The 15,755-nt window shown below is 45.9% G+C and overlaps 2 protein-coding genes across 2 annotated transcripts; one reads left to right on the forward strand and one right to left on the reverse strand.

Moving 5' to 3' along the window:
• The first annotated feature begins 3,461 nt into the window (after positions 1-3,461).
• zgc:92429 (uncharacterized protein LOC445063 homolog) lies at positions 3,462-9,120 on the forward strand. Its single transcript, XM_062449136.1, has 10 exons — positions 3,462-3,732; positions 5,333-5,382; positions 5,510-5,727; positions 6,008-6,111; positions 6,352-6,404; positions 6,980-7,050; positions 7,462-7,564; positions 7,689-7,808; positions 7,890-7,952; positions 8,350-9,120. Exons 1-10 carry the CDS (start codon positions 3,669-3,671, stop codon positions 8,650-8,652), a joined length of 1,149 nt encoding a protein of 382 aa, XP_062305120.1. The 5' UTR covers positions 3,462-3,668; the 3' UTR covers positions 8,653-9,120.
• A 68-nt stretch (positions 9,121-9,188) lies between these two features.
• Positions 9,189-15,749, reverse strand: si:dkey-172j4.3 (diacylglycerol kinase delta). Its single transcript, XM_062449158.1, has 7 exons — positions 15,664-15,749; positions 15,124-15,281; positions 14,804-14,918; positions 12,687-12,776; positions 12,301-12,423; positions 12,001-12,106; positions 9,189-11,746 (listed from the first exon to the last, which is right to left on the reverse strand). Exons 1-7 carry the CDS (start codon positions 15,679-15,681, stop codon positions 11,706-11,708), a joined length of 651 nt encoding a protein of 216 aa, XP_062305142.1. The 5' UTR covers positions 15,682-15,749; the 3' UTR covers positions 9,189-11,705.
• Between the last annotated feature and the right edge of the window lie 6 nt (positions 15,750-15,755).

The raw sequence follows: 15,755 nt of genomic DNA on the forward strand, positions 1-15,755 counted from the left end.
ACACACACTACACACGCACACACTCAATACACACAATATAATTGTATTCTTCTTTCTTTTCATGAAACATGAACCATAACTTCAGTGCAGAGACACTGGTGTGAAACTAGCCAGCAGAAAGAGAGGGAGAGAGAGAGAGCGAGGGGGGGAGAGAGGGAGGGGGGAGGGGGAGGTAGCCTGATCGCTTCCTCTCCTCGTCAACTGCAACACATCCTCTCATGATGCCAAAAGTTATTTTGTTTTATTTTTACGAGAATATACACTTTCTTTCTCCATCCCTCTTCTCACATCTGGATCTCTCTCCCTCTCCGAATGTTTTATTTATTTATGCAGAATATAATAATTTTATCAAGCATGGAACAAAGTATACAGGCGTTACAGAGTAAATCATAGGCTTTTTTAAACGCTGTTTTGTTTTAGGGATTTGGTTATCAATTTTTCTTTTTTTTTTCCTTTATGAACGAAGTAAATGATTCATTTTCCATTCCTAAACTGGTCTGTGTGCATTCTTAACCTCAGTATCAAATATTTTACTGTATAATCATATATATGGTGTTAAATATTGAGAGTTTATATTCCGTATATTGTACATTCATAAATCGATTTTATGAGCTACTAAATATTAATAGGTCTCATTAAAGTGCAACAGTAGCCTGCGGTATATTTAGGACTAGTTTTACAAATAGCTGTCTGATAACTAAAGATAAGCAGACTATAGGAGCAAAGTCCAAACTCGCCTGCCTAGGTCCTATGTATGGTGCAAAAGACAAGAACTGTACGCGTAGAAAACACTAGGCCAGAAGTCCTTAGAAAAACGTGTAAGTTTTATTGCCCCAAAACCTAAATAGCAAAAACTTAAGAAAATAGGCTTTGAATGACTAGTGTATTTTCCTGACTACCTTAATACAAATAACAGCTTCGAAGACCGTAGAATTCCACCTTTTTTAGTGATTTTAAAACGGTAAAATAAACATTTCTTCTGCCATGCTTCTTGCCTCCATTAATCTGCAGCCTCATGGACTTTCCTCAACTCTATCCCGCGGGCGCGGCCAGGCAGAACTGCGCAGGCGTGCCGCATGCATATAAAACATTACATTTACATTTAGCAGACGCTCTTATCCAGAGCGACTTACAGTAAGTACAGGGACATTCCCCCCGAGGCAAGTAGGGTGAAGTGCCTCGCCCAAGGACACAACGTCATTTTTGCACGGCCGGGAATCGAACTGGCAACCTTCAGATTACTAGCCTGACTCCCTCACCGCTCAGCCATCTGACTCCCACAAAACATAGTAGTACAAAATAAAAGAATATACACCTTGTACATATCAAAGAAACATAATAATTACACCGTAAACCTGTAATTATTAAGAAACAAAAAATAACAGGCAATTTACACAAAACATTGAATTGGCTCTTACACAGACAGTGTATTGGATAAGTACCTGTCGAAGGATCCTCAAGGATCCTTCGTTTGAATGAACTTTGGAGAAGTGATTAAAGGATATATTTACTAAATAATATGTGCATTTGCATAGGATGTGTTTAAAATTGCTTGCATATGTATATTTAGTTAAGATGTGTTTTGAAAACTGTTTTCATAGGTATTTTTGTTAAGCCGTTTATAAAACTGCTTGCATATGTGTTATAAGAAAATTTGTGGTAGGTAACGTCTTGCGTAAAGTTCCAGACAGGAGGCTGTATGACAGCTAGAAACTGTTTGCGCAGGATTAATTACAAACTGCCTGCATAGGATGTGGTTTGAAAACGGCTTGCATAGAGAGAACACAGGGAGTCCTAGGTTTTTTAGAACACGATATGTTAGAGACTGACCGCATAGAAGCAGTGGCGGTTCTAGACAAATTCTACTGGGGGGGCCAAGGGGGGGCCAGTGTTTAATCAGAGGGGCACATAAAAAAAACGGAAACAAATTATATTTAAACATTAAATACTTTAATTTTGCTTGACATTAAAATCATACAAACAGCTCTGGCTCTCCCTCTTCCAGCTCCTCAGCTCTCTCAATACCTTGATATGTTTCTCTAACTTTTTTATTTACTGGGTCAAAAAAGGCTGCAATGTCCCTTCCTCGTCATGATGACTACTAGAAGAAGAAAAACGTGTAAACGTGTTTTTAATTTTTTTATTCAGTCAGCTCAGGGGGGCCACAGGGGGGGGGGGCAGGGACATTTTTACAGGGGCACTGGCCCCTGTAGGCCCCCGTGCAGAACCGCCCCTGCATAGAAGTATAGTGACAGTTGAAAACGGCTTGCATAGAGAGAACACAGGGAGCCCTAGGTATTTTATAACACAGTGATGCATGAGACGTAGGAGACTCTACAACGGTGCACGCTTAAATTCAGTTACTCTGAGTAAAATAATTTGTTACTAATTCATTATGTGTGTACAAGTCTGCTTTACATTCCAGTCACACCATTACACTATATGCAACATATCTAAAATGTAGTATTTGTATGGTGAGCTTGTAGCGAGACGTCAAAAGTATGGTTTGGAGTCTGTTAGCACAAACAGATAAACTTAAACAGTGAAATTTCAAAAATAAAAGTTTATAGCCCGTACGTTCTCCTATTCTAAAATGGCCGCGGGGCAGTTCGACAGTAAACAAAAGCTACAAGACAATGCATCTGCCACGAGACACTTGCCTACCACTATCAACAGAACAGTAACTGTCATGTGCCAGGGTAGGCGCTGCCACGTACCACTGGCAGCGGTGGTATGTAGCACTAGCAACAACTGTCATGTGCCAGTGGAGGCGCTGCCACGTACCTCTAACTCCACTGGCACGTACCACTAGCTACTGTACATTACAGTTTCGGTTCTAACCGCTACTGGACTGACCGCATAGAGTGTACGTGACAGTTGAAATCGGCTTGCATAGAGAGAACACAGGGAGTTCTAGGTTTCTTAGAACACAGGATAGGCCTATGTTAGAGACTGACCACATAGAGGTAGGTGACAGTTGACTACATGCGTCATGTCCATTGTCCAAATTTGGAGAAGCGGACTCTAGGTTTCCTGTGCATAGCAACAGGTGCCCTATAAAACATTTTGAAAAAAGGAAAACATACCTTAGTCAGATGGCCATGAACATAGCTCACTGCTAAGCTACTCCTAAACACACACACACACACACACACACACACACACACACACACACACATGAACGCCTCAGCACTGTAGCTAGACTGTTGCCTGTAGGTGCTGCATTGTCTTGTTGGGACAATTCCTGTGTGTGTGTGTGTGTGTGTGTGTGTGTGTGTGTGTGTGTGAGACCGAGAAAGAGGCCTAGTGCATGGTGACCAACGAGCAGGAATGCACCCCCCATCTGCAGATAGGACCCGACAGCTGGGGACAGGAGAGAGGGAGGGAGGGAGAGAGGAGCTATTTTTATCATCCGTTTGGTCAGGCCAGGCAGGAGACCCCCTCCAATCTCTCTCTCTCCCCTTTGCTCCGGAAGGCAATCGATCCTTCTAGATCTCTCCCTCTCTTCTTTCTCTCTCTCGCTCATTTCTTCTCCTCCACCACCCGGTGAAGATTCTAGAACTTCTCCCGTCTGGATTAAGACTCTGAGGCTCCCCCAGGGAAGCGTCTGTAAGAAGAGGGAGGAAGGAAAGGAGAAACAGACTACTGTGTGGACCGAGAGGACGACCATGTCTCTGCTGTGCTACAACAAAGGCTGCGGAGCCAAGTTCGATGCTTCCCAGGACAAAGACGGTGAGATTAAGTAGTAGTTCAGCAGGGACGCCGTGTTTTTGCAGTATTACAGAAGTACTGTAATGTTTTGGTCGTGTCACTGAAGTGATTTGGTTGTATTGTGGAAGTTCTGTAGTGTTTTAGACGTCGTTGTGTTGCAGTAATGAACTTTCTTATCATATTAACTTCAATACGGATAATTCTATACCATCAGAGAGGAGTTGGTTGGTGTTGGTGTTTTGTGTTCATAATTGTTTGTGTTGTCCCACTGTGGGTTGCTTTGGCAACATCTGATCCATTAAAACAATTGAACCTGAACATTCATGCCAAGAAAGCATATGGAGTTGGGAGAGAAGATGCAGAGAGAGATAGAGAACAAGAGAGTCAGAGAGAGGGAAATACAGAGAACATACAGAGAGCATAGACAGAGTCAGAGAAAGATACACAGAGAGCAGGGATCAGAGAAAGAGACAGACAGAGAGGAGAGTCAGAGAGAGAGAGGAGAGAGAGAGGACAGACAGACAGAGACCGATAGAGAGAGAGAGGTAAAGAGGAGAGAGAGAGAGGAGAGACCGATAGAGAGAGAGAGGTAGAGAGCCGAGAGAGGAGAGACAGAGACCGATAGAGAGGTAGAGAGAGGTAGAGAGCAGAGAGAGAGGAGAGAGAGAGAGGAGAGATCGATATAGAGAGAGAGGTAGAGAGCAGAGAGAGGAGAGAGAGAGAGGGGTAGAGAGGTAGAGAGCAGAGAGAGGAGAGACAGAGACCGATACAGAGAGGTAGAGAGAGAGAGGTAGAGAGCAGAGAGAGAGAGGTAGAGAGAGAGGAGAGAGAGAGGTAGAGAGAGAGAGGTAGAGAGCAGAGAGAGAGAGCTCCAGCGTGTGTCAGCGTGCAGCTCCACGTGTGTTCTGTCAGACAGGCCTGCTGAGGACGAACAACTACATAACAACTGTTACCAAGCTGTTACCAAGCTTCCTAAAATATAACACCTCTCCCAGAAGCCCCTCCCCCCTGCACTCACCCACCCTCTCTTTCCTCCTCCCTTCCCTCCCTTCCACCCTCCTCCTCTCTCTGTACCCCATCTCCTCCTTCCCTCCCCCTAATGACAGCTGCCTGGGAAACCTTGCTGATGGCTGTGTGTGTGTGTGTGTGTGTCTGTGCGTGTCTGTGTGTGTGCGTGTGTGTGTGCGTGTGTCTGTGTGAGTGTGTGTGTGTGTGTGTCTGTGTGTGTGTGAGTGCGTGTGTGTGTCTGTGTGTGTCTCTGTGTGTGCGTGTGTGTGTGCGTGTGTCTGTGTGTGTGTGAGTGCGTGTGTGTTCGTGAGAGCAGTTCACGCTTAGATGTCAAAGTCCTGGAATCCCTGTTGAAATATTATTATACTCCTTTTTCTATTCACCACTCCTCTCTCACTCTTCACATTCGTTCTCTTTATATGTCTCCCTCCCTCCCCCTCTCTCCCTCTCTCCCTCTCTCCCTCTCTCCCTCTCTCCCTCTCTCCCTCTCTCTCTCTCTCCCTCCCTCCCTCCCTCCCTCCCTCCCTCCCTCCCTCCCTCCCTCCCTCCCTCCCTCCCTCCCTCCCTCCCTCCCTCCCTCCCTCCCTCCCTCCCTCCCCCTCTCTCTCTCCAGATGCCTGTCTCTTCCATTCAGGAGTGCCCATATTCCATGACGCTCTGAAGGTAAGAATCCTTCTCCTTCCGTCAGCTGGCAGAACATGTGATCTATACTCTGTGTGTATTCATCTATATGTGTGTGGATGTGAATGTGTGTATATAAATGTGTGTGTGTGTGTGTGCTCCTCGGCAGGGCTGGTCGTGCTGTAAGAAGAGGACTACTGACTTCTCGGAGTTCCTGTCCATCCGGGGCTGCACACGCGGTCGCCACAACAAAGACAAGCCCCAGGAGCCCTTGCGCCCGGAAGTGACATCAGAGAAGGGCGTGGCCGAGAGGAATCTGGGCGACAGCAGAGAGATCATCTACCAGGGACCCAAGTCTGCTGAGACACTGCAGAAAGAGAGACCCAAGTGAGAGAGAGAGACAGGGAGAGGGAGAGAGAGAGAGAGAGAGAGAAGGAGAGAGAGAGAGAGAAGGAGAGAGAGAGAGAAGGAGAGAGAGAGAGAGAAGGAGAGAGAGAGAGAGAGAGAGAAGGAGAGAGAGAGAGAGAAGGAGAGAGAGAGCCTTTATAACCCTTATACACAAACTTTGCTGAGCTGATTGATGGATGATACCCTCCATTCTGTGAATGTGTGTGTGTGTGCATGTGTGTGTGTGTGTATATATATCTGTGTGTGTGTGTGTGTGCAGTTCAGACGAGGTGAAGACCAAGCTGCCTGTGAAGGTGGCGACCTCCCTGACCCAGATCCTGGAGAAGCTGGACATCAGCAACAGAGCAGAGAGACAGAAGAACGGTAGGGGCTGTGAGTGTGAGGTGTGTGTGTGTGCGAGTGTAGGGGTGTGTGAGGTGTGTGTGAGGTGTGTGTGAGATGTGTGTGTGTGTGAGGTGTGTGTGTAGGTCTAGTTCACATAATATCAAATCTTCTCCTTTGTTTTCTCTCTTCGTCTCTCTCTCTCTCTCTCTCTCTCTCTCTCTCTCTCTCTCTCTCTCTCTCTCTCTCTCTGTCTCTCTCTATGTCTCTCTCTCTCTTCAGAGTCTCAGGCTGTTATACCAGGAACAAGATGCAAAAACTCTGGATGCAAAACAGTGAGTGACCAACACTATATATGTCTGTGTGCAGGTGTGTGTGTGTCTGTGTGGTGTGTCTGTGTGGTGTGTGTGGTGTGTCTGTGTTTGTGTCTGTGTGTGGTGTGTCTGTGTCTGTTTCTGTGTGTGTGGTGTGTCTCTGTGTGTGGTGTGTGTGTGGTGTGTGAGTGTGTGTGTGTGTGGACCTACAGTGTGTGTGTGTGTGGTGTGTCTGTGTGTGTGTCTGTGTGGTGTGTGTGTGGTGTGTGAGTGTGTGTGTGTGTGTGTGTGTGGACCTACAGTGTGTGTGTGTGGTGTGTCTGTGTGTGTGTCTGTGTGGTGTGTGTGGACCTAAAGTGTGCCTGAAATATCCTAGTATTCGAGTATTCACTTCATGCTCACCGTCCCAGTTGAAGATGTGTGGGTAAATAACTTAAATTAGTGTCAAGAGTAACCAGCAGGCTGAATCTGATTCCCTGAAGACCTCTGGTGTTGTGTTACTGCCATCTAGGGGCAAAAGGGTGTAATTACAACAACAACAAAAGGAGGAAAAAAAGAAAGAATAATAAACAGTTGATTTTGTTTGTCATTTTCAGCAATATGAAGGCCCATCAACAGACCTGGAGATCTGTACTCATCACCCAGGAGGCCCTGTCTTCCACGAGGGGTGAGACAGACACACACACACACATAAATAACTGCAGAAAGCTATCTGTAGTGAACTAACTGAAGTGTAGTAAACTACCCAAAGTGTAGTAAACTACCTGAAGTGAGGTAAAGGAGCTGAAGTGTAGCAAACTACCCGAAGTGAAGTAAAGGAGCTGAAGTGTAGTAAACTACCCGAAGTGAAGTAAAGGACCTGAAGTGTAGTAAACTACCCGAAGTGAAGTAAAGGACCTGAAGTGTAGTAAACTACCCGAAGTGAAGTAAAGGACCTGAAGTGTAATAAACTACCCGAAGTGAAGTAAAGGACCTGAAGTGTAGTAAACTACCCGAAGTGAAGTAAAGGAGCTGAAGTGTAGTAAACTACCCGAAGTGAAGTAAAGGAGCTGAAGTGTAGTAAACTACCTCCCTGCAGGTACAAGTTCTGGAGCTGCTGCTGTATCAGAACCATCGACTTCAACGCTTTCCTGGACCAGAAGGGCTGCACCTTGGGCAAGCATCGCTGGATACCCAAGGAGGTACACACACACACACACACACACACACAGACTCTCTCTCTCACACACACACACACACACACACACACACACACACACACACACAGACATAAAGACTCACCCACACACACACACGTGTCCTCAGGACAAGAAAAAGGTGGCATGTCGACACGACTGGCACCAGACAGGACAACAGGTCGTCGTGACAATCTACGCCAAGAACTCCAACCCAGAAGCCTCCTCAATAGAAGCCAACGGCACTGTGGTGAGCTATCACACACACATACACACACACACACACACACACACACACACACACACCCTAACTCCCTGTCTCTCTCTTCAGCTGACGTGTCATATCCTGTTTGAGAATAACAAGGTGTTCCACAAGGACTATCATCTCTGGGGAGTAAGTACAGCCTTTCCCTCCCTCCCTCCCTCCCTCCCTCCCTCCCTCCCTCCCTCCCCCTCTCTTTGTTCCTCCTCTCACCCAGATTCAGGGTTACTCTTTTCCGAATAGTTACTCACCCCAATCAATCTTCCCCTGCACCTACTCCTGGTCTCCCTCCCCTCTCCCTCCTTCCTCCCTTCTCCCTCCCCTCTCTCCCTCCTCCCCTCTCCCTCTTCCTCTCCCTCCTCCCCCTCTCTCCCTCCTCTCTCCCCCCTCTCTCCCTCCCCTCCCCTCTCCTCCTCTCCCTCCTCCCCCTCTCTCCCTCCTCCCCTCTCCCTCCTCCCCCTCTCTCCCTCCTCTCTCCCCCCTCCCCTCTCCTCCTCTCCCTCTTCCCCTCCCTCCTCCACTCGCCCAGGTGGCAGACGTGAGCCACAGCACCGTCAGCATGCTGCCCTCCAAGGTGGAGGTGACCCTGCGGAAGGCCGACGCGGTGGCCTGGGGGAAGCTGGAGGATCCCAACCACAAGCCGGAGCCCGAGGTCGACCCGGTCTCCACAGACACGGAGCAGCCGTCGCACCCCGACTGGGACATCGACGACGACGACATCAGCGACTCGGACGAGGAGTGGGCGTACGACACAGGGAAGAAAGAGGAGGAGAAGAAGAAAGAGGGGGAGACAAAAGAGGAGGAGGATGACATGCCGGAGCTGGACGGCTAGAGAGAGGGAGGGAGGAGAGGAGGGAGAGTTAGGAGAGGGAGGAGAGGGGGGACTGGAGGGAGAGGGGGGAGAGGGGGGAGAGGGGGGAGAGGGAGGACTGGAGGGAGGCATATCCAGAGAAAGATGGAGGAGAAGAAGAAGAAATGTCTGGAGGAAGCGGAGAAAAAGAGGAGAGGAGGAAGAGATATCGAGAGGAAGAGAGGGATGAAGGAGGAGAGGAAGAATAAAAGGCGGATGAATGAAAAGGAGAGAAATAGGAAGACAGCTAGAGGAGACTGTGGACTTGATTTTGTCAGATCTTTTCAACAAGTCTTATTTACTGGACAGTCATGTTGTTTTTGCCATGAATGTTTCTGTAGGTTTGTTTATTCAATAGCGCAAATTAGCAATCTGTCTTTATGGCTGCCGTTTTTCTATGGCTTTGTGAAGACCACTAAAAATAAGAGATTGTTCATTGATAATACGAAACTGTGTTTGTGGTATTTTGAGCACTGTGTTTCAAGAGACAAAACTAATCACACACACACAAGTAGCAGTGGACAGATACACTTTATTTTTGTGTTTCTGGACTCAGACCCAGTGATCTTTCTCAATATTTAGCTTTTTCTATCTCTCTCCTTTCTCGCTTTACCTAATTCTGTCATGCCTTTCCAGAACAATAATCTCTGAGTCATATTCTCTGAAGTAAACATGGTCGAACTCTCTAAGGAGCCATTTGGCAACAAGAAGAAGAATCATCTATCCAGCCCAGCGGGTGATAAATGACTCATGATTCATATGATTCATTCACACAATCGACTCACACGACTCACCAAGTAACCTCCTGCTGCACTGCTTATCCCAGCACAACATTTTTGACATTTAAGATTAAATTGGTCATTTTTAGCCCCGAAAAGGTTAGATTTGCCGTTACACTCCACACACGGATTAAACAGCACAATATTATATGAACATCATCTTTGAAAACAAGAATGCGTGCAACACTTAGTCCAGCTCTGTCAGCTTGCTGCAGGTCAGGCCAGCACAGGGGTGCGTTCAACAGTCCAAGTGAGTTGCTTCCACAAATTCACCATTAAAAAGGGGGAGGGTGATGAGGGTGAGCCTCGACAATCACAGCTTTATGAACACCTGCGTGTCTGTTTTCTCGTGGCGCTTCAATCCGCGTTGCTTCGTCTTCGTATCGCTTTAGGGCGCGTGGCAAGTACGTGTGTGTGTGTGTGTGTGTTCAGTGTCCAGTACTTCGGCATCAACGTATTGTTATTTCCTGACGTTGGAGGTTGTGATGACATTGCAGTGACGTTTGGGAAATAACGTTGGGCGAGTTCATCACGATAGGAAAAAAAAGCTTCTGTACCGCAAACCCCTTTGAAAAATAAACAACTGTTTATACTGGATACAGTATATATGTGATACTGTATATAGATATATTTAACATTTTATGTTTGGTTTAGGTGTATATATTTATATATTAGCCTACACGATAGCACATCTCTATACATTTGCAATAAATATGAGAAGTGGCTGTTGTCAAATCAATAACCAAAACACTTTGTCAAGTAACTTTACACGTTTTGTTAAGTTAGCTTCTTGTAAAGTGCAAGGCAAGACAGTAAACGCTTTTGAAATGTCACACGCACGCTCTCTCTCTCACACACACACGCACACACACATCCCGGTACGTCATATTTAAAAACCACTGAGCAAACGTGTCACAAATAAAGAACACTCAAGCGTTTAGGTAAGGCTAGCTAGCGTAAAGGCTAGCTGGCTATCTGGCACACTATATTTTAGCACTAATTTACCAGAGAAACACACACACACACACACAGCAGACCTTAGGGCAGTTCTTATTACTCTACACAGCTAGGGAGGGCAAAGGCTACCTCAAATGATCAGTCTGAGCACAGACGCTAACACTAACTGGTTTCAGGAGAGGCAACATCTTTTTTTTCCATTTCCATTCAAAACTGGAGGATCCTTCTGCCTCGGATCACTAACCTGGGACTTCCTAGGGACCACTACTTCCTGTCTGGTTGTTGCCTAGCAATGTGGGTTTGAAAAGGTTTCTACTCTACCAGGAAGTATTTGCTTGCCACAACTCTCCATTGGTAGAGCTCAGGTGTGGACCAATAGGGGACTAGCTTCTGGGCAGGAAAGCCCCACTACTCTTCCAGATGATAAGTATGGAAGCCATGCAGGTACACACTGAACAAACATCTACAGTATAATATTGGCTTTGTTGACACATACTGTGGCTGGGAAGCCTCACAGAACCAAGGCCAATTGAGAACCACTTTAGAACCACACATTAGAACCATGTTAGAACCACAACAGAACCATTGTTATTGGAAACATATTAATATTCACATCAGAGGAAGTACAGTCCACATAGGTACATTCATGAACATGTTCAATAATATTTTTTTGCACATATTATCATAAACGTAGAGTTCTCCAGTTTCCTAGGTGACGACAGTGATGTCACGTATCTTGTTTACGTTTGTTTATGATTCTCTTTTTTTTGCTGTTGTTTTGTTGTTCATATGGCAATACACTAACATTTCAAGAGTTAGTTTCGAAACTTCAAATGTTATCAAGTAAAACGATATTTTCCAGCGAGTATCCCAAGGCCGTTAATAGGTACAGAACACAAAGTAGAAAGAGAGAAAAAACAAGGAAAAGGGATCGAATAAGTGAAGAAAAACTATCTGTAGCTAAGATAATGATAATAATAATAACGAAATCCTTGTTCTCACAAAGGAGACCAGCAGGTAAACACAAAAACAACAGTTGCCAGGATACCACAATTTCTTTCCCCCTCCGACGTCCCCCGATTGGCTGCTCCAACTGGCAAAGCCCCCATCACAGGGCGACAAAACAACCTCTCAGACCTCGAAGGGGGGGGGGGGGGCTGTTCACTCCTCTGTAGGGGGGAAAGAGGGGTGGAGGGGCGGAGGGTGTCTCCCCAACCCCCTGCCCCCCTCCACACACCCGTCACCATCATCCCTGGTTGCCGATGGTGACGGGTCGTTAAAGCTGCCCGTAAAGTGTCCTTAATTGGCTGAAGGTTCCATCTCGCACGTCCCCCAAGCTCCTAGGAGAGGGAGACAACGACAAACACCAACCATGAACAACAAATAGCAACAAACAACTTTGTAAAGACACTAATATCTATCAGTGTCTCTCTCCTATGCTGACGAATATTGACCTATATTGACGTACATTAGGTATGAAAGAATGCCATGCAGTGTTCTGTGATTTGGAGGGAAATAAAAACTAGACTTTTCCCATGAAGACATGGGTTGTAGTTTGTAGGCCAAAAAGCAGGGGGCTCGCCTGGATGCTTACCCGACAGAGAGCTGTTGGATTTCTGCTTGTGGAGCTTCTCTCTCTCCTTCTTGACCTTGGGCATTATCTTTAGTTTTATACTGGTCTTCCCACTCACCCTCACCTCCTGAAGAGGGAAGGGGGGTAGAGAGAGAGAGACAGACAGACGGACGGAGGGATGGAGGGAGGGGGGAAGGAACAAGGCAAAGAGGGAGGAAGAGAGAAAGGCAAACAGAAGGAGACAGAAGTTTGAAATTATCCCACTTTAAAGAACTTGGAACATTGCCTTTACCGTTAACTATTACGTCAACACACACACACCTCGGACTCCTCGGCAGAGCAGTGCATGCTGGGACAGATCCAGTGGATGTCTTCCAGCTTGTGAAGCTCCGAGCTCAGACTGTTGAGCGTGGCCAGAAGCCCCTCCTCCTCTGGGGAGTCAGACTGGAGGAGAGAGAGAGGAGAGAGGGATAAGAGGGAGAGGAGAGAGAGAGGAGAGATAGAGATGAGAGGGAGAGGAGCAGAGAGAGAGGAGAGAGAGAGATGAGAGGGAGGGAGGAGAGAGAGGAGAGAGAGAGGAGAGAGAGATGAGAGAGAGAGAGAGAGAGAGAGAGAGAGAGAGAGAGAGAGAGAGAGGAAAGAGGAGAGAGTAGAGAGGAGAGAGTAGAGAGGAAAGTGACAGGAGAGAAGACAGTATCTCTTTCTACCAGCAGTTTCCCCTCCAGCAGCACCCTGGTCTCTGCCTGTAGAACCTTGCTGCTGTTCACCATCTCCACCGCCGTGCTGCGACTCAGACACTGCAGGGAACGCACACACACATTTACACACTCATTTACACACTCATTTACACACACATTTACACAGTCATTTACACACACACACATACATTTACACACACACACACACACACACATACAAACACATTTACACACACATTTACACACTCATTTACACACACATTTACACACACATTTAGACACTCATGGCCATATATGAGGGAGATGTTCGAACCTGTTACCAGTGTGAGGTCCTGTTACCAGCGTGACACTAAAACAGGTAGTAGTAGTAATGACTACTGAGTGAGAAAGTGATGTCAGTACTTTAACTTATACCACTCTTTTAACATGAGTAGCTGTACTTCTACTTGAGTGAAGGATGTGTGTACTTTTGCCATCTCTGCACATGCTGTTATTACGCTGTTGTTACACTGTTATTACACTGTTATTACACTGTTATTACACTGTTATTGGGTGATACTCGCACAATATTATTGTGCAAGCCTTATATTTATTCTTTATTTTTTATTTTCCCACCCCTAAGGATCCCTCAATATTTGGACTACATAGACAACGCCGGTGTCAAAAGGTTTGTCTTGTTAGCGGTTGCGTTGCTTGTATTTTTATTTACGTTCCGTTGCACGGTTTAGGAGGTTACAACGTTTTTGTGGCAAAAAGTGCCTTGTGTGCACAAAGGGAACTCAGTGCTAGCCTAACGTCACAACGTCAGCTCACGTTAGCAAAGACGCATAAATACGACGTGCATAGATGTGCTAGTAAGACTGTTGCACAGCAAGTATCGTATCGTGCCGTGGTGTACCAGAAGCATTATACATTTAAGCAATTCAAGACTTGCATGTACAGTAAGTAATGTCACATTAAATAATGTATTTAAACTCAAGCTTGTGTGGTGCGTCGCTGTCTTCAATGCCACAGCCTAAACTTTATGTCAAAAGAAACATTTTTCATTTCCGGCGCATTCAAACAATCCCCTCTGAAATTTGGCTAGCAACAGCAGCTAGGCTAGCTTGCTCGTAGCACAATTCAGATTCTCCACCAGGGTTCTAAACTGAGACCAAATGGTCGCTTTGGCTTTGTTCCTGACAGTGATCGCTTCCAGCAAATTTCTTTTGAATTAGCCATTTTCCCCTAAATAAATATCAAGCTTATTTACGTGTTTGGGGGCATATTTTAAATTAGCAGATGGTACTGTTTGAATTGCGATTCCATCTGAAAAATACTGCCGGTGACAACGTTGTTAGAATAGCTTGTTTCAAAGCGGGTTCAGGTTGTTTCATAATAAACGGACCCATCTGCAACCGACGCAAGCAAGCACACCCTACAATTTCCCCAGAAATTGTACCCTCTCTAGTTACACTGTTGTTACACTGTTATTATGTTGTTATTACACTGTTATTACACTGTTGTTATTACACTGTTATTATGTTGTTATTAAACTGTTAATACACTGTTATTACACTGTTATTACACTGTGGTTACACTGTGGTTACACTGTGGTTACACTGTGGTTACAATGTTATTATTTTGTTATTACACTGTTATTACACTGTTATTACACTGTTATTACATTGTTATTACACAGTTATTACATTGTTGTTACACTGTTATTACACTGTTGTTATTACACTGTTATTACACTGTTGTTATTACACTGTTGTTATTACAGTTATGTTGTTATTATTAGACTGTTATTACACTGTTATTACACCGTTATTACATGGTTGTTACACTGTTATGTTGTTATCACACTGTTATTACACTGTTATTATGTTGTTGTTACACTTATGTTATTATTAGACTGTTATTAGACTTATTACACTGTTGTTACACTGTTATTATTTTGTTATTAAACTGTTATTACACTGTTATTATGTTGTTATTAAACTGTTATTACACTTATTACACTGTTATTACACTGTTATTAGACTGTCTCTGCACACACACACGGCATCCACTCAGGTTGAGGAAGTGAGGAATGAGGAAGTGTTGAGAGTGAGGGTGCTTCTGGGTAGTGTAGTTGAGCTGACCTCTGGGCTGGAAGGTTTGGAAGGGAAGGCCTCCGTGAGGACCAGGGCGGTGGCGTTCACAGCGTGAGCTAACTCCTGCTCCACCAGCTTGTGGCTCTTAGCTGCCTCACGAATCCTAACACACACACACACACACACACACAGTCCATCATTCATATTTAGCAAGAGAAAACTTGAATTTTGGAGAAAAAAAAATCCTTCTCTTTCCCAACTTCCATGGCTCCTTTCATCCCCTCCACTCCCCTCCCCTCCCCTCCCCTCCCCTCCCCTCCCCTCCCCCTCCCCCTCCCCTCCCCCTCCCTCTCTCCCTCCCCTCCTACCTGCTGATGAGGGAGTCAGCCACCATGCCCAGCTGCTGCACCTGAGCACCCTCCTCCTCCGTCAGGTACTCCATGGACTGCTGAGAGTTGAGGCGCGGTCGGGACGAGCTGTCCACCTTCCTCTTGTCCTCCCAAGACTTCAGCGTGCTCTCAAACGCCTGTCAGGGGTCAGAGAGGGTTAGGCGTGAAGGGAGTCAGATGGTTGAGGGTTAGGGAATCGGGCTATTAATCAGAAAGTTGCCGGTTCGATTCCTGGCAGTGAAAAATGACGTTGTGTCCTTGGGCAAGGCACTTCACCCTACTTGCCTCGGGGGGAATGTCCCTGTACTTACTGTAAGTCGCTCTGGATAAGAGCGTCTGCTAAATGACTAAATGTAATGTAATGTAAATGTAAATGAAGGACAAACAGAATTATAGATGTTTACTTATATCTGTATGTTCATGATATAGCTATTGTGTAGCGTCTATTGCGGGAAAAATGTTTTGAATTGCGTCCCACATGCACACACACATGCACACACACACACACACACAGCGTACCCGGTCCCTGGTGAGCATCTGAGCTCGGTTCTTGTGAGAGATCTGGACGATGCCAGGAGGCTGGACCCAGGCCTCCCCATCCACCTGCACCG

Source organism: Osmerus eperlanus, chromosome 23 (assembly GCF_963692335.1).
Source record: "Osmerus eperlanus chromosome 23, fOsmEpe2.1, whole genome shotgun sequence".
NCBI classification, from domain to species: Eukaryota; Metazoa; Chordata; class Actinopteri; order Osmeriformes; family Osmeridae; genus Osmerus; species Osmerus eperlanus.

Coding starts and splice junctions, on each gene's coding strand:
- zgc:92429 (XM_062449136.1), top strand. CDS start 3,669: ATGTCTCTGCTGTGCTACAACAAAGGCTGCGGAGCCAAGTTCGATGCT. Junction 3,733..5,332: donor TGCTTCCCAGGACAAAGACG/GTGAGATTAAGT, acceptor CTCTCTCTCCAG/ATGCCTGTCTCTTCCATTCA. Junction 5,728..6,007: donor CTGCAGAAAGAGAGACCCAA/GTGAGAGAGAGA, acceptor GTGTGTGTGCAG/TTCAGACGAGGTGAAGACCA.
- si:dkey-172j4.3 (XM_062449158.1), bottom strand. Junction 12,777..14,803: donor CCAAACCTTCCAGCCCAGAG/GTCAGCTCAACT, acceptor CGTTCCCTGCAG/TGTCTGAGTCGCAGCACGGC. Junction 12,424..12,686: donor TGCTGGAGGGGAAACTGCTG/GTAGAAAGAGAT, acceptor TCTCTCCTCCAG/TCTGACTCCCCAGAGGAGGA.